This window comes from Lathamus discolor, chromosome 14 (assembly GCF_037157495.1).
Source record: "Lathamus discolor isolate bLatDis1 chromosome 14, bLatDis1.hap1, whole genome shotgun sequence".
Classification (NCBI taxonomy): domain Eukaryota; kingdom Metazoa; phylum Chordata; class Aves; order Psittaciformes; family Psittacidae; genus Lathamus; species Lathamus discolor.
The window spans coordinates 6,919,006-6,936,342 of NC_088897.1; the positions used below are offsets into that span (position 1 = coordinate 6,919,006).

Here is a 17,337-nt window from a genome sequence, read left to right on the forward strand (position 1 = left end):
AAATGATCGGAGTAATCTGCACACCACTATTCACGACACATATCAGAACCAGAGCCAGAAAATGGATCACAAATCTCCTGATGTGGCTCTTGATCTGGATCTTACAGTCCTGCTGCAAATTAAAGGTGAAGGTGATCTTGCAGTTTTACTCAGGAGGAGAGAACCCAGGCTTTTAATAAGGATTCAGTGAAACAAGGGAGAAGTTATTTCCTGGAAAGCACTGAGCTGTCAGCATGAGGTTCCTGCCCTGTGCAGGGCTCCATCCCAAAACAGGGAAGAAGGTGATTGGGACCAGATTTAAAGTTTATTGAAACTGTGAGGATTTCTTCTTTGACCTCCCTGCGTTGGGCTTCAGTGCACTAAAAGAATTGCTACGTAAACAAGATATGTACGGAGATCATGGAAACGATGAACAAAAGACAGGATATTATAGACCCGCTTCTGTACTGAAATGCAGCGTCTGAACACAGCCTTTCTCATGAATGAATAATGAAGTGCCCATGTTTTATTAGCTTTACTTAAAATTGTCTACTAGTTGAACAACCTTTTGAGCCTTTTAACACTTTGAAATTCGCTGTAGCAATGATTCCTTTTTTTGTTCTTTTCAAGATACAGTAGCTAATCCGATGTTGGCGTTTCAGTAATTGTCTCAGTTAACGTGTATGAGGAGTAACTCCATTCTGTGAAATGAATATTAGGTGAATATTTAACATTAAGTTTGCTACATGAAGAACTTATGGGGTAGGCGCACACACTAATTGCTAAGGTGTTGATTTATTAATTATTATTTTTTTCCTTAGCTCTGTTTACCCACTACCCTTTTCTGTGGTCAGATTTGACAGTGGGGAACCTCAGAGTCAGGAGTTCATCAGCTCACAAAGGGGCTTCATGCATATGGTAAGTCTTGTGCTGATAAACCAATGCTCGACTGGCAGCTTAACCAAAAGATACATCGTTCTGTCACCACCACTGCTTTGCGTGAGCCCAGCAGCTTCTTCTGCTAAAGAGAGTAGCACATTCACTAATGATACCGGTATGTTTCTTATTTACTCTTGAGGGGCTTTATCCAAGCAGACCCAGTGCCTTACTGGAACTTTGCCTGCAGTACAACCGTTAACTCCCATTGCAGGCAGAAATGACTTCAGAAATAATGATGTTTTTAGTAAAACTCCATGTTGACCAATGCTGACGCAAATCACTTGCCTCCAATGCGTTTGTTCCGGCACTGCTGCAACCTTGACTCTTTGGGGCAGAGCAGAATTTGTAACAGTGTGCAAAAACTGGTTAGAATGGTTATTTAAAGCCAAGCAGTGTTATGGTTTTATTGTTACTATCAGGGGGGAATGTTACTTGCAAGGCTGTGCTTTGATTTTTCTTCAGTCTCCTGAAGCAACATGCTCACAGAAGAATTCACAGCCCTCTCAAATTACATATTACAACAATGACTTATTCCACAATCCATTTTGAGCATAGCTGAAAAGTGTATTTAATATTGCTGCTGTTGTTTCTATCTTTCTCCGTATAAAGTTAGCGCTTGATTTTCTGTGTCATCCTCAGCTTGTATATATTTGCATAGCTCTGTTGACATCAATAGTGCTATATTGATTTATACTGCTTGTGTCTGCCTCATTATTCTTTTTATTTTTCGTTCGAGGAGCTTGGTGTATTTTCAGATTCATGGAAGATAAAAAGGAATTGCCTTCTCAGAACAGAATATATGCAGTGTCTGCCGATGGGATGTTTTAGATGGGGTAAGCAAACAGGTAAGCGAGACATACCAGTGAGGTTCTGTAAATACTGGGGCTGCTTGTGTACCATCTGCAGAATATATTGGATGTATAGGTTGGGATTTTTAAAGGCACCTTAGATTTCTAGCTATCACTGGTAGTTAGAAGGATTTGGTGTCCCATGAAACAAGGCTGCCAGTCGTGATTTACTGTTTACAAACAGACAAACTTGCTTTTCCAGAGATGACTGAAGTCTCTGTCTCTCCAGACTAAAGCATGAAGTCCAGAGGTCAGGAACAAGATGTAAGAGGGAACAGGCAGAAGGGGAAAGGATTGGCCAAAAATGAAATTAACACCCAAGAGAAGGGTGGCCATGAAAATACCTTCATTCCTCTCTGGAGGGAATATCCTTAAGACAGGAGGAGATGATGCTGCATCACTGTACAAGCAGCAGCCATATTGCATCCTGCAGGACAGTGAGAAAATGCCTCCACGTCTTCTCTCACTCTCTTGCTCACGAACAGGCCCTTGGGTCTGAGTGCAAGAAGAGGTGAAAAATTCACTGATATAGAGATTACACTATGAGGAAGATAACCCCACCTTATGTACTGTCACCTTTCAGATGAAATCCTGATGTGTCAGTGCCCTACCCAGCCTGGAAAGGACTATCCTTCCCTAGATCTCTTCACAGGTAAGCACACTGGGCAGGGGTCCTTCTCAGTCCCCATCGTGCCGTACTCTGCAGAGGAACCTTTAAGCTACTTCCCAAGTTCAGTGTATGAAGTGTTAAAGGGAGAGAAATCGCAGACTTCCCCCTCTGCTTTCAGGATCTTTCCATCAATTTTCTTTCTCCCTTTTTCTTTTCTCTGCACTGCACTTGAGATGGAAGCATCTGGATCGAAGAGAATTATCTCTTAACAGCAACTTGGGTTGTAGTACATTTCAAAGACTCAGGTTTTATTAGTCACAGAAGACCTTGTAAAAGTTTGCTTGGGATCATTTTTAACAACAACCAATAAACCTTCCCCCATCAGCCAATGAAAACCAACCCAAGCCTCCCCCCAACTCCTGCACAGATGTGTCTTACAGAAATACAGCTATTTTGGAGAAGCAAAAGTGACATTTTCACCAAGTTGGAGGTTTTATCCACAGTAGCTTACACTAATACGGACACAATTTCCTTCTGAAAGCTACCTGAACATTAAGCATGCTTGATGCTCAGTTGACATAATATTGTTTGCAGTGGTCAGTAATGGCATTTGACTTCACATTGTACCTTTCTGTCCTCAGTTACTTAAGGCCAGAGGAGACCTGTAAGCCCAGACTCTGCTCCTGCATGTTCCATGTCAGATGACTGTTTTCATGAAAGCATATTAATACAACACATTAAATAGCAAGCCTGGAAAATTCTTGTGCCCCTTCCATCTGCAGCAGCTGAAAAAACATGTAGGTTAAAAAGCAGCATTCCCTGCACTGTTAACTGCTTTAGTATCCAGTGTCATGTTCAGTCTGCTAAACCAAAAGTTACTTCCAGCAGTTTGTTGGTAATAGGAAAGATAATATATGGGGGAAAAGAGGCAGAGGATGACACGTCGATTCCAGGGATGTGCTGTCCCATAATTCTCATAAAATTAAAATGAAAGCTGAGCACATTCAACGGCTTTAAAAATCAAGACAATCCTGTAAGTGCCTAAGGGCAGATGTAGGAACTTCAGGTACTCGGGTATGAAGATGTGGACCAGTTAGTCCAGTTCTGCTCTCTGCAGATTAACTTCAGTAGAAAACTGTACTGCTTTCATCTGTAGAATTCTACTGATAAATACGAGTAAACTACAGGATATCTCCTAATCCATTTTTGACAAATAAAGTTATTGTAGCTGCCCTATTCTAGTGCCAACAAAAAATAGTGGAAAGGTATGAACTTCAGAAATGTAAACCTGAGCTGTCATTAAAAATCAATTTTCATGATAAATTTAATTCACATTTCACAGAGAGCTGTGTAATATCAATAAAAACGCTTTAATAATTGCTGTGCTGGCACACAGTACGGTGTAAGACATAAAGAGATATGAATTTCTGTAATTTAAATATGTGGAACTAAACACTATTTTTTAAAAGAAACCCTTTCTCAGGGAGAAAAAATGAATGTTGGAGGAGGATGTAATTTATTAGGAATTCCACTCCACCCCCATTTACAAAGACTGCTCTGAAATTAAAACTTTGAGAGATCAGGTTTCTAATTTATTCGGTGAGTTAAAGGGCAGAAAAGGACCAGGATCAGGTAGTCTGACCTCCTGGATAACCCAGGCTATTAAATTTCACATAGTTCTTCCTATATCATAGCCCATGTTGGGCTAAAACATAGTTTCTCTTAAACATTGATTTAAAATGCTGGAAAAACTCATTCTAATGTTTCTTCCATGTGCTTTTGGTGAAGGTGGAAGAGAAGAACAAATTTAAATGGATTGGATTGCAGTGACATACCCGTAGAACTGACGTAGCACAAGATAGTGCAGTTTGAACTGAGCATCACTGAAGTATAAACAGTTGGCCTTTTCTGGTAAGGAAAGCTGACCAATTTTCAAGCAGATGTGTATGCTACCTGTTCAGCAATGTGCTTCTGCAAACTGTTCTGAAAGGGACCAAAGGGCAGGTATATGCAGGGAGGTTGGAACTAGATGATCTTTAAGGTCCTTCCCAGCTCTACCCAGTCGATGATTCTGATTCTAAATCTCTTGGTCACTTTGAAAATCCTATTCTCGAACAGAAAAAAAGCAGCTGAGAGTTAAATGCTGAACTTCCTGAAGTCACTGGTAGTTTTCTCATTTACATGCAGTTGAGGTCAGAATTTCACCCTAGAAGATCAGTTAACTTCTTATGATGTTAAGTGAAGAACTGTGATAATATTTGCAGTTTGTGCTTTGCTTCCACAGCAGATATAATTCATAACCTTTTCTCTTTTTTTTTTCTTCATAAAGCTTGGTGTCCCTTATATTTGTTCCTCCACCAACATGAATATTTGTGATTCTTCCAAATGTGATGCAGCCTCCAAGTTTCATTACTGTACCATTTAGTTGATATTTTAGATATTAGATACTCAGTAAAATGCAGCATCAAACCTTCCAGGATCCTCCATTCGCAATGACACAATCTCTGATACTGCCATTTATCACTACACTTTACGGTTTCACAATCAACACAGTATTTGTTCTATCCACATAGTTTGGAACCATGTTTTCAGACAAGGCTTCCTGAAAACCAAGTGACATCTGCTTTACTCTCTATGTGAATGCTGCCATTCACCAAAGTTCATCCTGTGGGATAAGGAATTTCAGACAATTAGAAGCACAGGCTGTGTTAGCTTCCACTAGGGTGTTTAACAACAACTCCCAAGGAGCCAGCTGGATCCAAAACCTCCGGAGTTTGTCTGCCCATACATGATAACACAGCTTTACTGCTTGTTCCCTTGTTCTTAAGGTCCCCTCCAACCCTAACTATTCTATGAATCTGATTCTTGACCTCAGATCTGCCTTGTGGCAGTGAGTTCCACCGATGGGTTAGTTTGTTAAAGGAATGATTGTATCTTTTCTATATATTTTCTCTTGATGTTGTTCTAGAAACCTGTCTTCTGCTGGGTTTCCACTAACTACTTGCTGCCTTTATCATTATTCTTGAACTATTTCTTTTTCTTAAAGGTCATGGGTTTCTATTTTGACTTGTTGGCTCGCTTTGGGTGCTCTTTCTTCCTTAAATGTTTCTGTTTCAAACCACTTTCTAGGAAAACACCTCTTAAAGCAACCAGTCCAGCCCTTAGCTATGAAGCTAGGCAATCTTCTCTGATAAGCAATACAATTTGTATAAGCAATGAAATTTGGAGAAAAGTGTTTTAGTTTTATGGAACTGTTTTAAATTCCTCTGCCATCCACACAATTGCCCTGGCTTTTATTTTGTATTAGAATTTTGGTTCTCATTATTTGCTATTCTTACAAATGCACTGTACAAGCAGGGTTGGAACACTAACAAAAAGGCTCTTTTTCCCCATTTCTTTTGGTTTTTTGCATTCTCAGATCAAACTCTTCCTAAAATAACAGTCTGCAAGACAAACATTCTGCTATTTTAAAGTACCCATCTCCTAAACAGATACTAACCCCCCAAAAGACATGCTTGCATCTGCTGAGCATCTCATGTGGACTAAAGTCTCTTAAATTCCATCTTTACAGCTTAATGCCGAAACACAGCACAAATTACTCTTGCTAGAAGCAAGGTTCTTGCCATTTCCTCAAGCAATGAATACCTCCTGATCTTCAAGTTATTTCAAAGTATCCTTTTCAGATAGGTATGCCAGGGGCTAGTCCTCAGAAAACCCCTTTTAGTGTTTTTATGGTTGCAAATTTTATTTTGCTCCAATGTCTAATGGTGATAAGGAAATTGCAATTGTTGCTTTGGGTCTGTGTTAACCTTTCTCTATTCATTACCTAGGAACAGAAAGCTTTTGGTATCTGTCTCAGATCAGAAGATTAAAGGTCTACTAGTACATGTTCAAAAAGTACCTTTTCCGTGGGTGTTAATAACTAAGAGTATTCAGTTGAGTACCCTAGTGATTAACCTCAAAAACAGAGACCAGGCAAGGTACCAGAGCATACTAGTGCCTATAAGAATGGGGGAGTAAAAAAGTGCTATTTTCTCAAACCCAATGCCAGGAAAGATGTATTTCTAGGGAAAAGCTAACAGGCAGCCTAAGAACAAGTGTGCATGGAGGTCAGGGGTATCCTTCCTGGTAAGACGACTTTAACTACTCAGCTGGAGGCAAGAACACACTGGAGACAGAGATTCCTGAGTATCTGTCAGAGGTTTTGTGTAACCGTAAGGCCTATCTGCCCTCCCTCCCGAGTCAATATATACTTCTGCTGGAGCAGACCCAGAAAAGGTATAATTTACCTCTATTATATCCAAGCAGGTGGCCAGTGATTTCTAATGCTTGATACAAATATTATGCAGAAGAAAAACGTTTTGCAATAGAGGGTGAGTTAGATGGATGGGTTTTAATCTTCTTTTTTTTTTTTTTTTTCAGTTGACATGCAAATCTAGGGATTTGTTTCTACAAAGAATAAATCACATATTGTTTCTGTTTCCCACATACATGCATTCAAGAACAAAACAGACTGAGCAGACTCTCAGCCACGCAACGAATGTCTGCAGAAACGTATCCGACTACAGGTCTCCTAAGTCACTTTAATGGTGATGGATGTGCAGGAAACTATAATCAATTACATTGCTCTGAAAATTACATAGTTATTTTCCAAAAACCTCAACAGGTAACAGTTGTTTGATACAGTACAGCTTAATATTCCTCAGAAGACAGAGACCTTGTAATATTTGAGCTTGCCTGCACACACAAATTGTATCACTTCAACAATACCTGTACAGCTCCTTCTGTATAGTCAGATTATATAGATCTGGCAGGCAGCTTTAAGTGAGACAGAAGAACCCAAAACAGGACAGAGGAATGCATTTGTTAAACAGAAAAGCAATCTGAACAGGGAGATCTAAGGTCAGATCTAGGAGGTGATGTCCTTTAGCTCGATATTTGAGAATGTTTAAAACCTAGCCATGTGCCTCTGCAATGAGCAGTGTGGCCTCCTGTAAGGTACACGCATGATCAGGTTACTGACAGCTTTGTGCTTTCTCTTCTTCTGATTCACACCCATACGCACCAGCTTAAAAGTCACTGCATGCCATCCAGGAGATGTGGTGTGGAGAGAGGTGGCAAAGATGTAATTTGCTGTCTGGGTAGAGAGGGTGTATCTGATACCCAGATTCACATAATCACTTAATTCTCATAGAAAATATATTAGGAGTATTTCTTGACTGGTAGCCTAACTTAGGGGACATTAAACACCCATTATACAGTCAAGCAGAGCATCATCCCAAGAGTCAGAGCAGCCTGGAGGGAGACTATTGGAAAAATACACATGGATGTTCTCAGCCTGTGTTCATTCCCCTTGCTGTGGCCCTTCTTGGTATCTCAATGAAATGATAAGCAGTTACAGGAGGCGACAAGAGCTAGATTTGGTTCCTGCAGAGATGGAGAATTTAATGATTTCTCTTTTTCCTCCTCTCCAGCCTTCTCGAATATGTTTCAGAACTGTGCGATAGCCTGATCACCTGGTAGACAGAGGAAAACCAAAACCGCTTCCAGAGCCGCCCTTCTCCATCCTGAACACTGAGCCTCCACAGCTTTGGTGCTCTTCCCCTCCTTGCTCCTCCTCTACTCTTCTGCCTTCCTAGCAAACCCCCTCATCCTCCCAGGTCTCTGCTCTGAAGCCAGACTGAACAGCTTCACACATCCTCCTTCCATGTCTGTGTCCGCAGCCATTTCCCCTGGGCAGGAGACAGAAGCACGAGGTGAAAAGGGTGACCATAAGAGCAAACTCAAGAAGTTAATTTATTGGTTCCAGAGTCCTTTTGGTGCTGAGGTGACATGAGCAATACACCCTAACGTGGCCTCTCCACACAGCTGCAGTGGGAAAGCTGAAAAGAGGAGACAAGAAAGCCGAGGAAGGCAAATGGGCACACACAGCAGGGGAAGGGCAGGGGAAGGAGGGGGAGCTGCAGGTGGCCGAACCTCAGAGCGCAGGCTGGGCTGAGGGAAGCCCCTGTTTTGTCTGCAGCCCCACCACCTGCGTGGGGCAGCCATGTTGGGGTGTTGCCCTGCAGCGGCCTTAGCCCCGGCTTCACCAGCGCAGAGCTGCGTGGGCTGCCCTTGTGGGACATGAGAAGGAGGACAAAAGTCCGCCATGTCCCCGTGCAGAAGACAGGCCTCGACACACAGACTGAACAGGGGCAGCCGCAGCACCCAGAAGTGGCTGAGGCGGCAAGGGACGAGCACCTGAGGTACCTCCGGGGGCTGAGCGAAGAGAAGGGCTGGGCTCGAGGGGCTGACAGGCGATGGGGGATAACGGGGCGGCCAGAACCGAGGGCAAGGTTGGTGGGACGAGGAGAGGTGGCTGCGGGGTACACTGAGGGCAGTGTGCGCACAGAGAACGGCGGCGGGTGAGGCCGGCCGGGGGACACTGAGAGCGGCCGGGCTGAGGGCAAGCGGGCAACGAGCGGACGGGGCCATGGGGGCAGCGGCGCTAGGAGCGGGCGAGGGCCACAGGGGCAGCGGGGCTGAGGGGGCCGAGCGCGCGCGGCCGTGTGCGCGCCGCCGAGTGCGCAGGCCCTGCGCGCATGCCCGCGACTTCTTTCGCGCGGCCGGGGCGCTGCATTTCACGCGGCGCCGGGAGCGGGCGGGGCGGCGGCGGCGGCAAGCGGCCACGTGACCGGCGCGGGAGCCCGCAGCGCCATCCATCCATCCGCCCGCCCGCCCCGCGCCGGCGGCGGTCCGGGGGGCTGCGCAGCACCGGGACCCGGCGGCTGCGGCTGCCCGCGGTGGGGGCTGAGGGGCAGCGCCGGCAGCGGGGAGCACTCGGCGGTGCCGTCCCCACTGGAGCGTGTTCGAGTCTCGGCACCGCCGCTGTATTTCCGATCGTTATTGTTGCTGCTGTTGCCGTTCTCGGGGAGGGGGGCAGCCGCCTCTCCGCCCGGATCTATTGTCACCACCACCAGCACCCCCTCCTCGCCACAATTAATCCGATGAATTTGCCATGATTGATCCGTATTAATAGCTGGGCTGGGTGGGCGTGTTTGGGGCTTTCTTATTTTCCTTCCTTCTTTTTTTCCCCCCTTCTTTTTTTTTCCCCCTTCTCTTTTATTGTTTGGTTTTGTTTCTGGAGGGGGCCGGGCTGGGCTCCGATCTCCACTCCCGAGTCCATCCCTGGTCGGTGCCTGAGAAAATTGCATCTGGATGCATCGTTATTATTATTGTGTTTGATCCAGGGAGATAAAGGAGGAGGGGGAGAGGAGTGAGTGCGTGCTCGTGGGGAGGGGAAGGCTGCACCCTCCCTGCACACACACACACGCAGAGAAGGAGAGCTCCAGACAGAGCTATATATATATATTTTTTTTTCACCCCCCTGGAACTTCTTTTAGTTGGGGAGGAAAGGAAGAAAGAAAATAAATTCTGTGCAAGGAAATACTCTCAGCTCCCTCCTTCCAGCGGGTCTCTCTCCTTCTTTCTTTATTTCCCCCCCTTCTCCTCTGCTTTTTTTCCTCTCTTTCGAAGATCCTCGCCCTCCCAGCCCCTTGATCAAAGCGTTCCGCTATTCTGATTTATTGCCTGCTTGGTGAGGCTTCCCCCCCTTCTCTCTCCTTTTTTTCTTTTTCTTTTTTTTTTTTTTTCTCCTTTTTTTTTTTTTTTTTTTTTTTTTTTACAAAGGCGACCTGAGATCAGCCATTACTTTCCTTGGCTCGCTTATAGGAATCTCTTACATTTGGTGCTTGCTGCTGGTGGTGGTGGAACCGCACTCGGATTCTTTCATCCCCCCCCACCCCCTTGCTGTCCTCTCCTCCCTCCTTTTCTCCTTCCCTCTCTCCCTCCCTCCCTCCCTCCCCCGTTATTCCGCCGGGGGAGCCGGATTTGTGGCTGCGGTGGGGCGGGGGGGGACGAGAGAGAGAGGGAGAGCCGGCGAGAGACATGGATGGCCCGGCGCGATGCAACGGGCTTCGGAAGAAGCGGCGATCGCGGTCCCAGCGCGACCGGGAGCGGCGAGCCCAAGGCGGGCGGCGCGGCTCTGCCGCCGGTGGGGCCGCCGGCCCCGGGGCCGCCGCGGCGCTCTCCTCCTCGGGCTCGGAGAAGGAAGACAATGGGCCCCCGCCGCCGTCCCGGCCGCGGCCCCCCCGGAGGAAGCGGCGGGAGTCCTCGTCGGCTGAAGAGGACATTATCGACGGTTTCGCGATGTCCAGCTTCGTCACTTTCGAGGCGCTGGAGGTAGGAGCGGCGGCGCTTTGTGTGTGCCTCATTGTGTGGGGGCAGCGGCGGGGGAGCCCCCTCCTCGCCGACCCGTGCCCCCCCCCCTCCGTCCTCCGCCCCGTTCCTCCCCCATTTCCTCCCGGGCCGGGGCCGCCGGGGGTACCGCGGGGCCCGTCCCGCCGCCCCCTCCCCGTCCCCGGGGTGCCCCGCTGCCCGCCCCGCTCCCTCCCCGCCGCCGACACCTGCAGCCTGGCGCGCCGCTCCCGGCGGGCGGCGGGGGGCTCTGGCGCGGCGGCGGGCACCGGGGCCGACCCCCTTCCCCATCCTCCATCCGCGGCACCCGGGGCGGTGCAGCGGGGAGCCGGGCGCGCTCCCCCCCGGCGCTCCCGGCGGCGCTTCCCTTCTCTTTCCACGGATCAAACTTTTCTGTGGCCGCGGTGTCCCGGCGGGGCCGCGCTCTCGTGTCCGGTGTGGGGTGGTGCGGGTGGGGGTGCCTGTGGGTCCTGCGCCCGCTCTCGCCGAGCGCTGCTGCGGGGTGGGGGGAGCCCGTCCTGCCGCGCTCGCTGCCGGCCTGTCACGAGTGGGCCCCGCGGCCTCCCACCCCGCGGGGGGCACAGCACCCTCGGAGCGCTAAGGGCAGGGGTGCGGGTCGGCCGGGGCCGCGCTGGCCGGGAAGCCCCTGACGATGTGTGTGTGGGGATGCTCGAACCTTCGTGTACCCCCAGCCCACCCGCGACCGTGGGGATGCTGCCGTGCGAGGGGAGCTGCGGCCCGTTGGCTTGCAGGGCTTTGTTGCTCGTAACTTCTGCTCCGGAGAAGTTTTGCCGTGGTGAAAAGCAGATTTATTTGGGTTTACGTGCGCTGGAGTCACAACTGGAACGATGATGAACTGTCAAAATAAATGTGGAGATGAAGCTGATGGTTTAACAAAAAAAGAGCATAAATCCATGGAGCTCTTAAGCTGTTTATATGTTTAGCCAGGAATACTTAGTGGCGTTTTCAGGGGTTTTTTTGGGTTTTGTTTCTTTCTTTTTGTGTGTAATTTGGAGCCAGATTTCATCCTTGGTTACACCTGTATCCATCCAGACTAATGCCTCTGAGTGAACTTCCTCTGGTGTAATCGGAGGGGGGATTTGTTCACTCCAACAAACCTCCACATGGTTGGTGTTAAGACTTACGTGCGCAATAATGAGCAAATGCTGAGGTAATGATGATTTTTACCACCGTTTCTCACCTGGGGAGCCCATCCACCAGTGCCCTGCTCCAACCGGAGAGAGGAGGAGTATGGATACGTGTCTGTCTGCAGGAGTGAGATTTGCATGCTTCTATTTCAGGTAAAATTCTGTTCTTCCTCAAACAAAGCCCCGGTTTGTGTCATTAGGGGTTTTTATGGGATATTGGACTCAACAATTTAGCCATAGTGCTTTTTGGAGGAGAAGTGACAAGCAAGTTTTATGGTCAGAACTTGGTCAGGGTGCTTTGGAAGATGTCTTTATTCTGTTCTGCTGCTTATTTGTTTATTTTCCAGTTGAACTGAAAATAATTGCTGTGCTCGTTTTTCAAAGCCAAGAATGGCTACTACTTGCATCCCGTGTAATCCTGCATCGCTAAAAAGGAGCGCAGAAACATTACCCAGTTCTGCCAGCTAATATCACATTCAGATAAAACAATAGCTCACACACTGAGACTTGACATACTTTTAATGTTCATGTGATAGGTGGCACATTTTGACCTAACGATTTCATGCTGCGTTGAGAAGTAATGTCACAAAATCGTTGTTAGGTGCTTTATCCTGCAGCTTGGTGTGTATGTTGAGAAACTTGTTCCTGAGGATCAGAGGGAGATGAAGGTGTCTAAGGCACAAGCCCAGTGCGGCAGGAATGACTGTGTACGTTGTGTGTAGCTGCCTGAAGTTTTTATTGGGATTTTAGCGTTGGTTAGGAGGTTGTCAGTGGCTGGTGGAGTGAGATATCTCAGCCTTGGTGAGATGTTTAGGTGTTAATGTGCTTGAGTTGAGACAAGAAGCCTTGGGTGCCATGGAGAGGTGACCTGCTATTTATACATCTCTCGCTCTGGGTCTGACCCTCTACTGTTGGAGGCCATGGGGGTTTCTACCCAGCTTCCTGAAGACACTTGTGCCCAGCATGTGAAAGTGCCCCAGCCCTGGCTTTGTGCTTGAACTTCAGCCTTTTCTCAGGCGTAGCACAGCTGAAAGTGTGCAGAGACAGAGGGTGTTTTGTGTGCTTAATGTGAAAAACAGAGCCGAAGTGCAGGATGTGTTTACTGCTGCAAGATGTAAACCCATGGTCCAGAAGGGGGGATGCTGGTGGGTGATGGCTTGCATGGGAGGAATGGCCACTGCAGAGGGACAAGGCTGAATGCTCTGCTTGTGGGGACGTCTTTAAAGCAGTAGGTGTGTGAGTTGGGTCTATATGAGGTGTCACCCCATGATCATCTTACGATTGCTCTCTATAAAGTTGAAAACAAGAACAAGAATTTGAATATAACTTCATTTTACTTGTTTTTTACTAAACGCTTTTTGTTGGGGTGACTGAAAAAGCCTAAATTGTGCAGAATACCAGGTTGTGTGAAGCTCGTAGGCGGCAAGGGGTGCACAAGAAGGGTGCACATCCCATGGCCACTGTAGCCTCAGTAGGAGTTGTCCATGTCTGTTACGGTTATGCTGATAAAAGTTCCCATCCCTTGAAGCAAAACTATCTTTTTAACCCACTCCCACTCCTGGAGCTGCTTTTCTGTCCAGGTGTCAGCAGCCTTCTCATGCTTCTCAAGTGTAAATTGTTTGGTGTAGAAATCGAGGCCATCTGCTTCTGGTTATCTGTTTCTGTGTTTATGGCACCCTGGACCTTGATCTCTCTAATGTTTGCGTGGGGAATAAAGGGGAAGAGGGGGTTGAACAAAGACAGTGGGTTGTCATGATGGAGTTTTTGTTTCTCTTGGAGTGACAGTCAACCAAATCCTGTGTCACTGGAAGTGTAACCAGACTGGTCTTCACCTGGCTTTGCTAGACTCTGGTGTAGTGATGTGCAGTGCAGGCCTGGACCCTACACTGGGGAGCATCTTGGAGCTTTGGCCTTCAGAAACCAGCACTTGTTTTGTAGTTAAACAGCTGAGGTGTGTTCCTAGGGATTGATCTGATCCCCCAGATCCTCCCATGAGTAGCCTTGCAGGGACTAATGGCAGCAGTCTGCAGTTTACTCCACAGTGGTTCCTCACACATCACTTCCTTGACCTCCCAAAATCTTCCAGCCTGTAAAAGCTAGATTTCTTAGGCACATCTTCCTGTGCCTGAGAAAGGCACAGACACTCAGTACCTGGGTTAGTGTGATCGCTGTCTTGTCAAGCTGAGTGCTTTCCCCACCTTGGTGTAGCCTGGTGCTGCACCACTGCTGTGTTTGTTGCCAGCAATAATAGCATGAGGTTCTCCAAACCTGGGTGGGCATTTTAGACACTGGTTTGACAGGGAAAGGGCATTTCTCAAGATGTGATAAATCGATCTGTTGGAGCGACTTTCTACATGATGTGCTCTGGCACTGCTGGCAGGGAGGATTCTGTGGAGCTCCTCAGCGAGGTGAGCTTTGCTGAAGACGTTTGTCTCCCTCCAGCCGCTGGTGCACAGGACTCCAGGCAGGAGACTGACGTGACGTGGCTGTTGATGTGCAGTGGTGAAGATGGTTTACTGTGATGAGAAATGAAATCTGACCTGAATGTTACGGTAGCTTAAAGCCTGGGAAGTACTTTGTGTTTCCTGAGTCAGCTCTGACCATCCCTATGGAGTAAGCAGTTGGTTTCAGGTTTTCTGAACACTGAGTAAGGTAATGAGTTTTTTCTGTGGATGTTTGTTTAGCTTCATCTCAGGCAGTTCGTCTGACAAGCCTGAAATGGGGGACAGATATTTATAAAGCACAAATAGAAGTGGTTGTGGGGTGGAAGGGGGGGAACGACTTGCATTTAAATGAGGATTCTTGTTTCATAAAACTGGCACAGTTTCTCACTGTGCATTTGCTGAGCTAATTCCTGTTCAGCACGCAGGCATTAGGCTGTTTTGAGACCATGCTAAATTATTGTCAGGTAAAGCCCAATATAATTAATTACAAGTGAGAAATGCTGACAAACATTTGTCAGGGAGCCGTTTAATGAGCTCCAAATTCTGTGTCAGATGAGTCCATCCAAGGAGTGTAAATAATTTTTTAGCGATTGTTCCACCGTGTTTGTGTGCTTCAGGCAGATGTTAGCCATGGCAGTTTTACGTGTTGGACAGGCAGTATGAGAGTAGATGGCGTAAAGCTTAACAGCTGATGTGGGCTTTCAAACAGAGGCACTACTGTTGCACAAACAAAATGTGCAAGTAACAGGAAGGTTTTGAGGAGCCCGTGGTCTCAGTTGTGTGTCTGCGTGCACTGACAGTGTAGCTCTGTGCCTGCATCTGAATGCAGGAATTTGATTTAATAACTGTTGTGTGATACCCATCGCTAGGCACAGCCCACTGAAAATAGACATAGCTTGGCTGTGTGACAGCAGAAGCTTTGAGCTGGACACCAGAATGACTGGTGTGCATGGTGGTTTTCCTCCCCAAGTCCTTCTCTTCTCACCTGCCTTTAGCCAGCCTGATTAGCCTGTTTACTTAAATTGTCTGAGATTGCAAGCTGGTTTGTTTTGCCTTGTCTCTATCCTTTCATATTTCAAAAGGAATTTGATCTTCATGCCTTACCTCAGCAGCATCATAACATCAGGTGTTTGTTCAGTGCTGTCAGCAAATCTTGGTAGCCCTTTTCGTGTTTATTGACTGCTTAGATGCTTAGATGTTTGTCCTGGTCTCTGTTTGCACATGCAAGTCTGCAGATTTACACCAGCAGGGAAAGGAGGGGAGTAACTAAATGAAGCTATCTGCGGGTGGAGTGGCATTAGGTTTTGTGTGACAGAAGGATATCATACGAAGCGATGCGCTTATTATTTTCACTGTGTGTTTAGAGGAAACAGTAAATTGACCTCAGATCAAATTTTGAGATAACCTTGATAGAGGGACTGAAGCTCTTGCTGAAATCCCTCAGTGACCAGACCTGAAAAACAGCAACCCAAACTGAAAGCAGGACTGAAAACAGCAGGATGCACATTCCACAAAAGGAACCTCTTGGGGTAATTTTTGAAACCCAGGTTACTATTGTTTAGTTACCCGAATACTTCTAAAATACCTCAAAATTACTTCTAAAAGCCTGATACCTTTCTGGGAGGTGGGGCAGCCACGACCCTCACTGACTTCAGTAGCTGTTAAAGAACTGAAACTGTCTCTTTGGGCAGATAATGGCTGAGGATTGTGCTTGTTGCATAAATATTCTTTTATACTCCTGACGGTAACAGTGTGATGAAGGTGGGGATTTTTGCTATTCCCATAGGTGGTAGCTGGAGACACAATGGCCTTGAGTTGAAGAAGAAAGAGTTTAAACTATAAGGACAAGTTCTTTGGATAAATGTGATTCAAGTAGTCTCTGCTGGCCCTGCTCTTTAAGATTAACATTAATGGAATTATGCCACATATCAATAGGACAAAAGACACCCTTATCCTTCTTTTTCTTGGCATCTTTTTTTTCCTTGGCATCTTTTTTTTCCTGCTCTTTGGGTGAGAAAGTAAGGCCTTTCTTATTAAATATCTGGGGCCTATGCTGCGGTGAGGGAATGCAAAGCTCAGGGAGGTGCTGGAGTCATTGTCCCTGGAGGTGTTTAACCGAAGTATAGATGGGGGGTGCTTGGGGGCATGATTTAGTGGTGGACTTGTCAGTGCTGGGTTAACTTGATGATCTTAAAGAAAGTAAATGATTGTGTGGTTTATAAAATAAAGGTAAAGGATTAGGAGCTTGGAAGTCGAATGATCACTAGGGAAAGGCAAAAAAAAAACCCATCAGCAGAAAGACATCAAGGGGCTGAGTAATTGGAAGATTGAGTTACAACACTGAGATCAATAGAGAAATATCAGGGATGGGAACACTGAGAACTGGAGGGGGTGGTTGTTGCCCAAAGTGGAAGCTTCAGGAAAGAACCGTTGCTGTGTAAGTAAAGCTCCTTGGTGAGAGCCCACCTGTCAGTACTGAGGGGGAATGCTCCACAATATCTCTCCCCACTTACAAAGTCGTTAAACCTGGTAACTCTTGAGCTGGGAGGAAGGCAGGATGATTCTTCACTCAGTAAGATGGTCCCTGTCCCCCCATCTCTGCTACTATTTATTATTTTTAAGGACAATTCCTATCAGTTTGACTGGAAGACCCTACCGCATTACACCGGGGGGCTGACCTGCAGCCTCGTAATTATCTGCAGCTAAATTAGAAGTTTAATCTTTGTTCTGGGCAACAATAAGTTGAGTCGGATAGGTTTTAAAAATAGCCTGAGCTCAAGTTCAGTGAAGTCTCAAATGCAATTAATAAAAGGTAATGGAGTTAGGAAGTTGTGGGCTGAAATGTGGGAATGTTTAACTCTCCGTTTTCCTTCACTCGAGCTGCAGTGCTTTGCTGGGGCAACGTCACATTGGTTCTGCAAGGGGAAATTGCTTCCAGTGTTTCCCTGTGTTCTTGTGCATCATCCTTATGGTTTATCAGCTCAGCGTCTATGTTCTCATAGGGGTTTAGCTTGGTGTGTGCCACAAATTGCCAGCTGTATATGCAGTTTTTGTAGTCAGTTTGTTGTCGTTTTGACTCGGTGCCAACCATGGGTGAAGACCATTTCAGAACATCACGGTCCTCTAAACTCCTT

At 46.8% G+C, this 17,337-nt stretch overlaps 1 protein-coding gene and 1 long non-coding RNA gene across 7 annotated transcripts in view; both read left to right on the forward strand.

The window, feature by feature from the left end:
- The first annotated feature begins 833 nt into the window (after positions 1 to 833).
- LOC136022025 (uncharacterized) lies at positions 834 to 8,029 on the forward strand. Of its 2 annotated transcripts, none has more exons than XR_010615981.1 (4): positions 834 to 897; positions 1,658 to 1,763; positions 2,350 to 2,418; positions 7,851 to 8,029. It is a non-coding gene; the product is annotated as an uncharacterized LOC136022025 (long non-coding RNA). The 2 variants fall into 2 exon arrangements; XR_010615982.1 differs by lacking the exon at positions 7,851 to 8,029 and adding an exon at positions 4,165 to 4,266.
- Positions 8,030 to 10,057: 2,028 nt separating this feature from the next.
- AUTS2 (activator of transcription and developmental regulator AUTS2) overlaps positions 10,058 to 17,337 on the forward strand; it is a 735,180-nt gene continuing 727,900 nt past the window's right edge. For all 5 annotated transcript variants that reach the window (XM_065694320.1, XM_065694323.1, XM_065694322.1 and 2 more), the window contains exon 1: positions 10,058 to 10,596. In XM_065694320.1, coding sequence (XP_065550392.1) covers positions 10,303 to 10,596 — 294 coding nt within the window. In that variant the 5' untranslated portion in view covers positions 10,058 to 10,302. The remainder of the gene's footprint in view (positions 10,597 to 17,337) is intronic.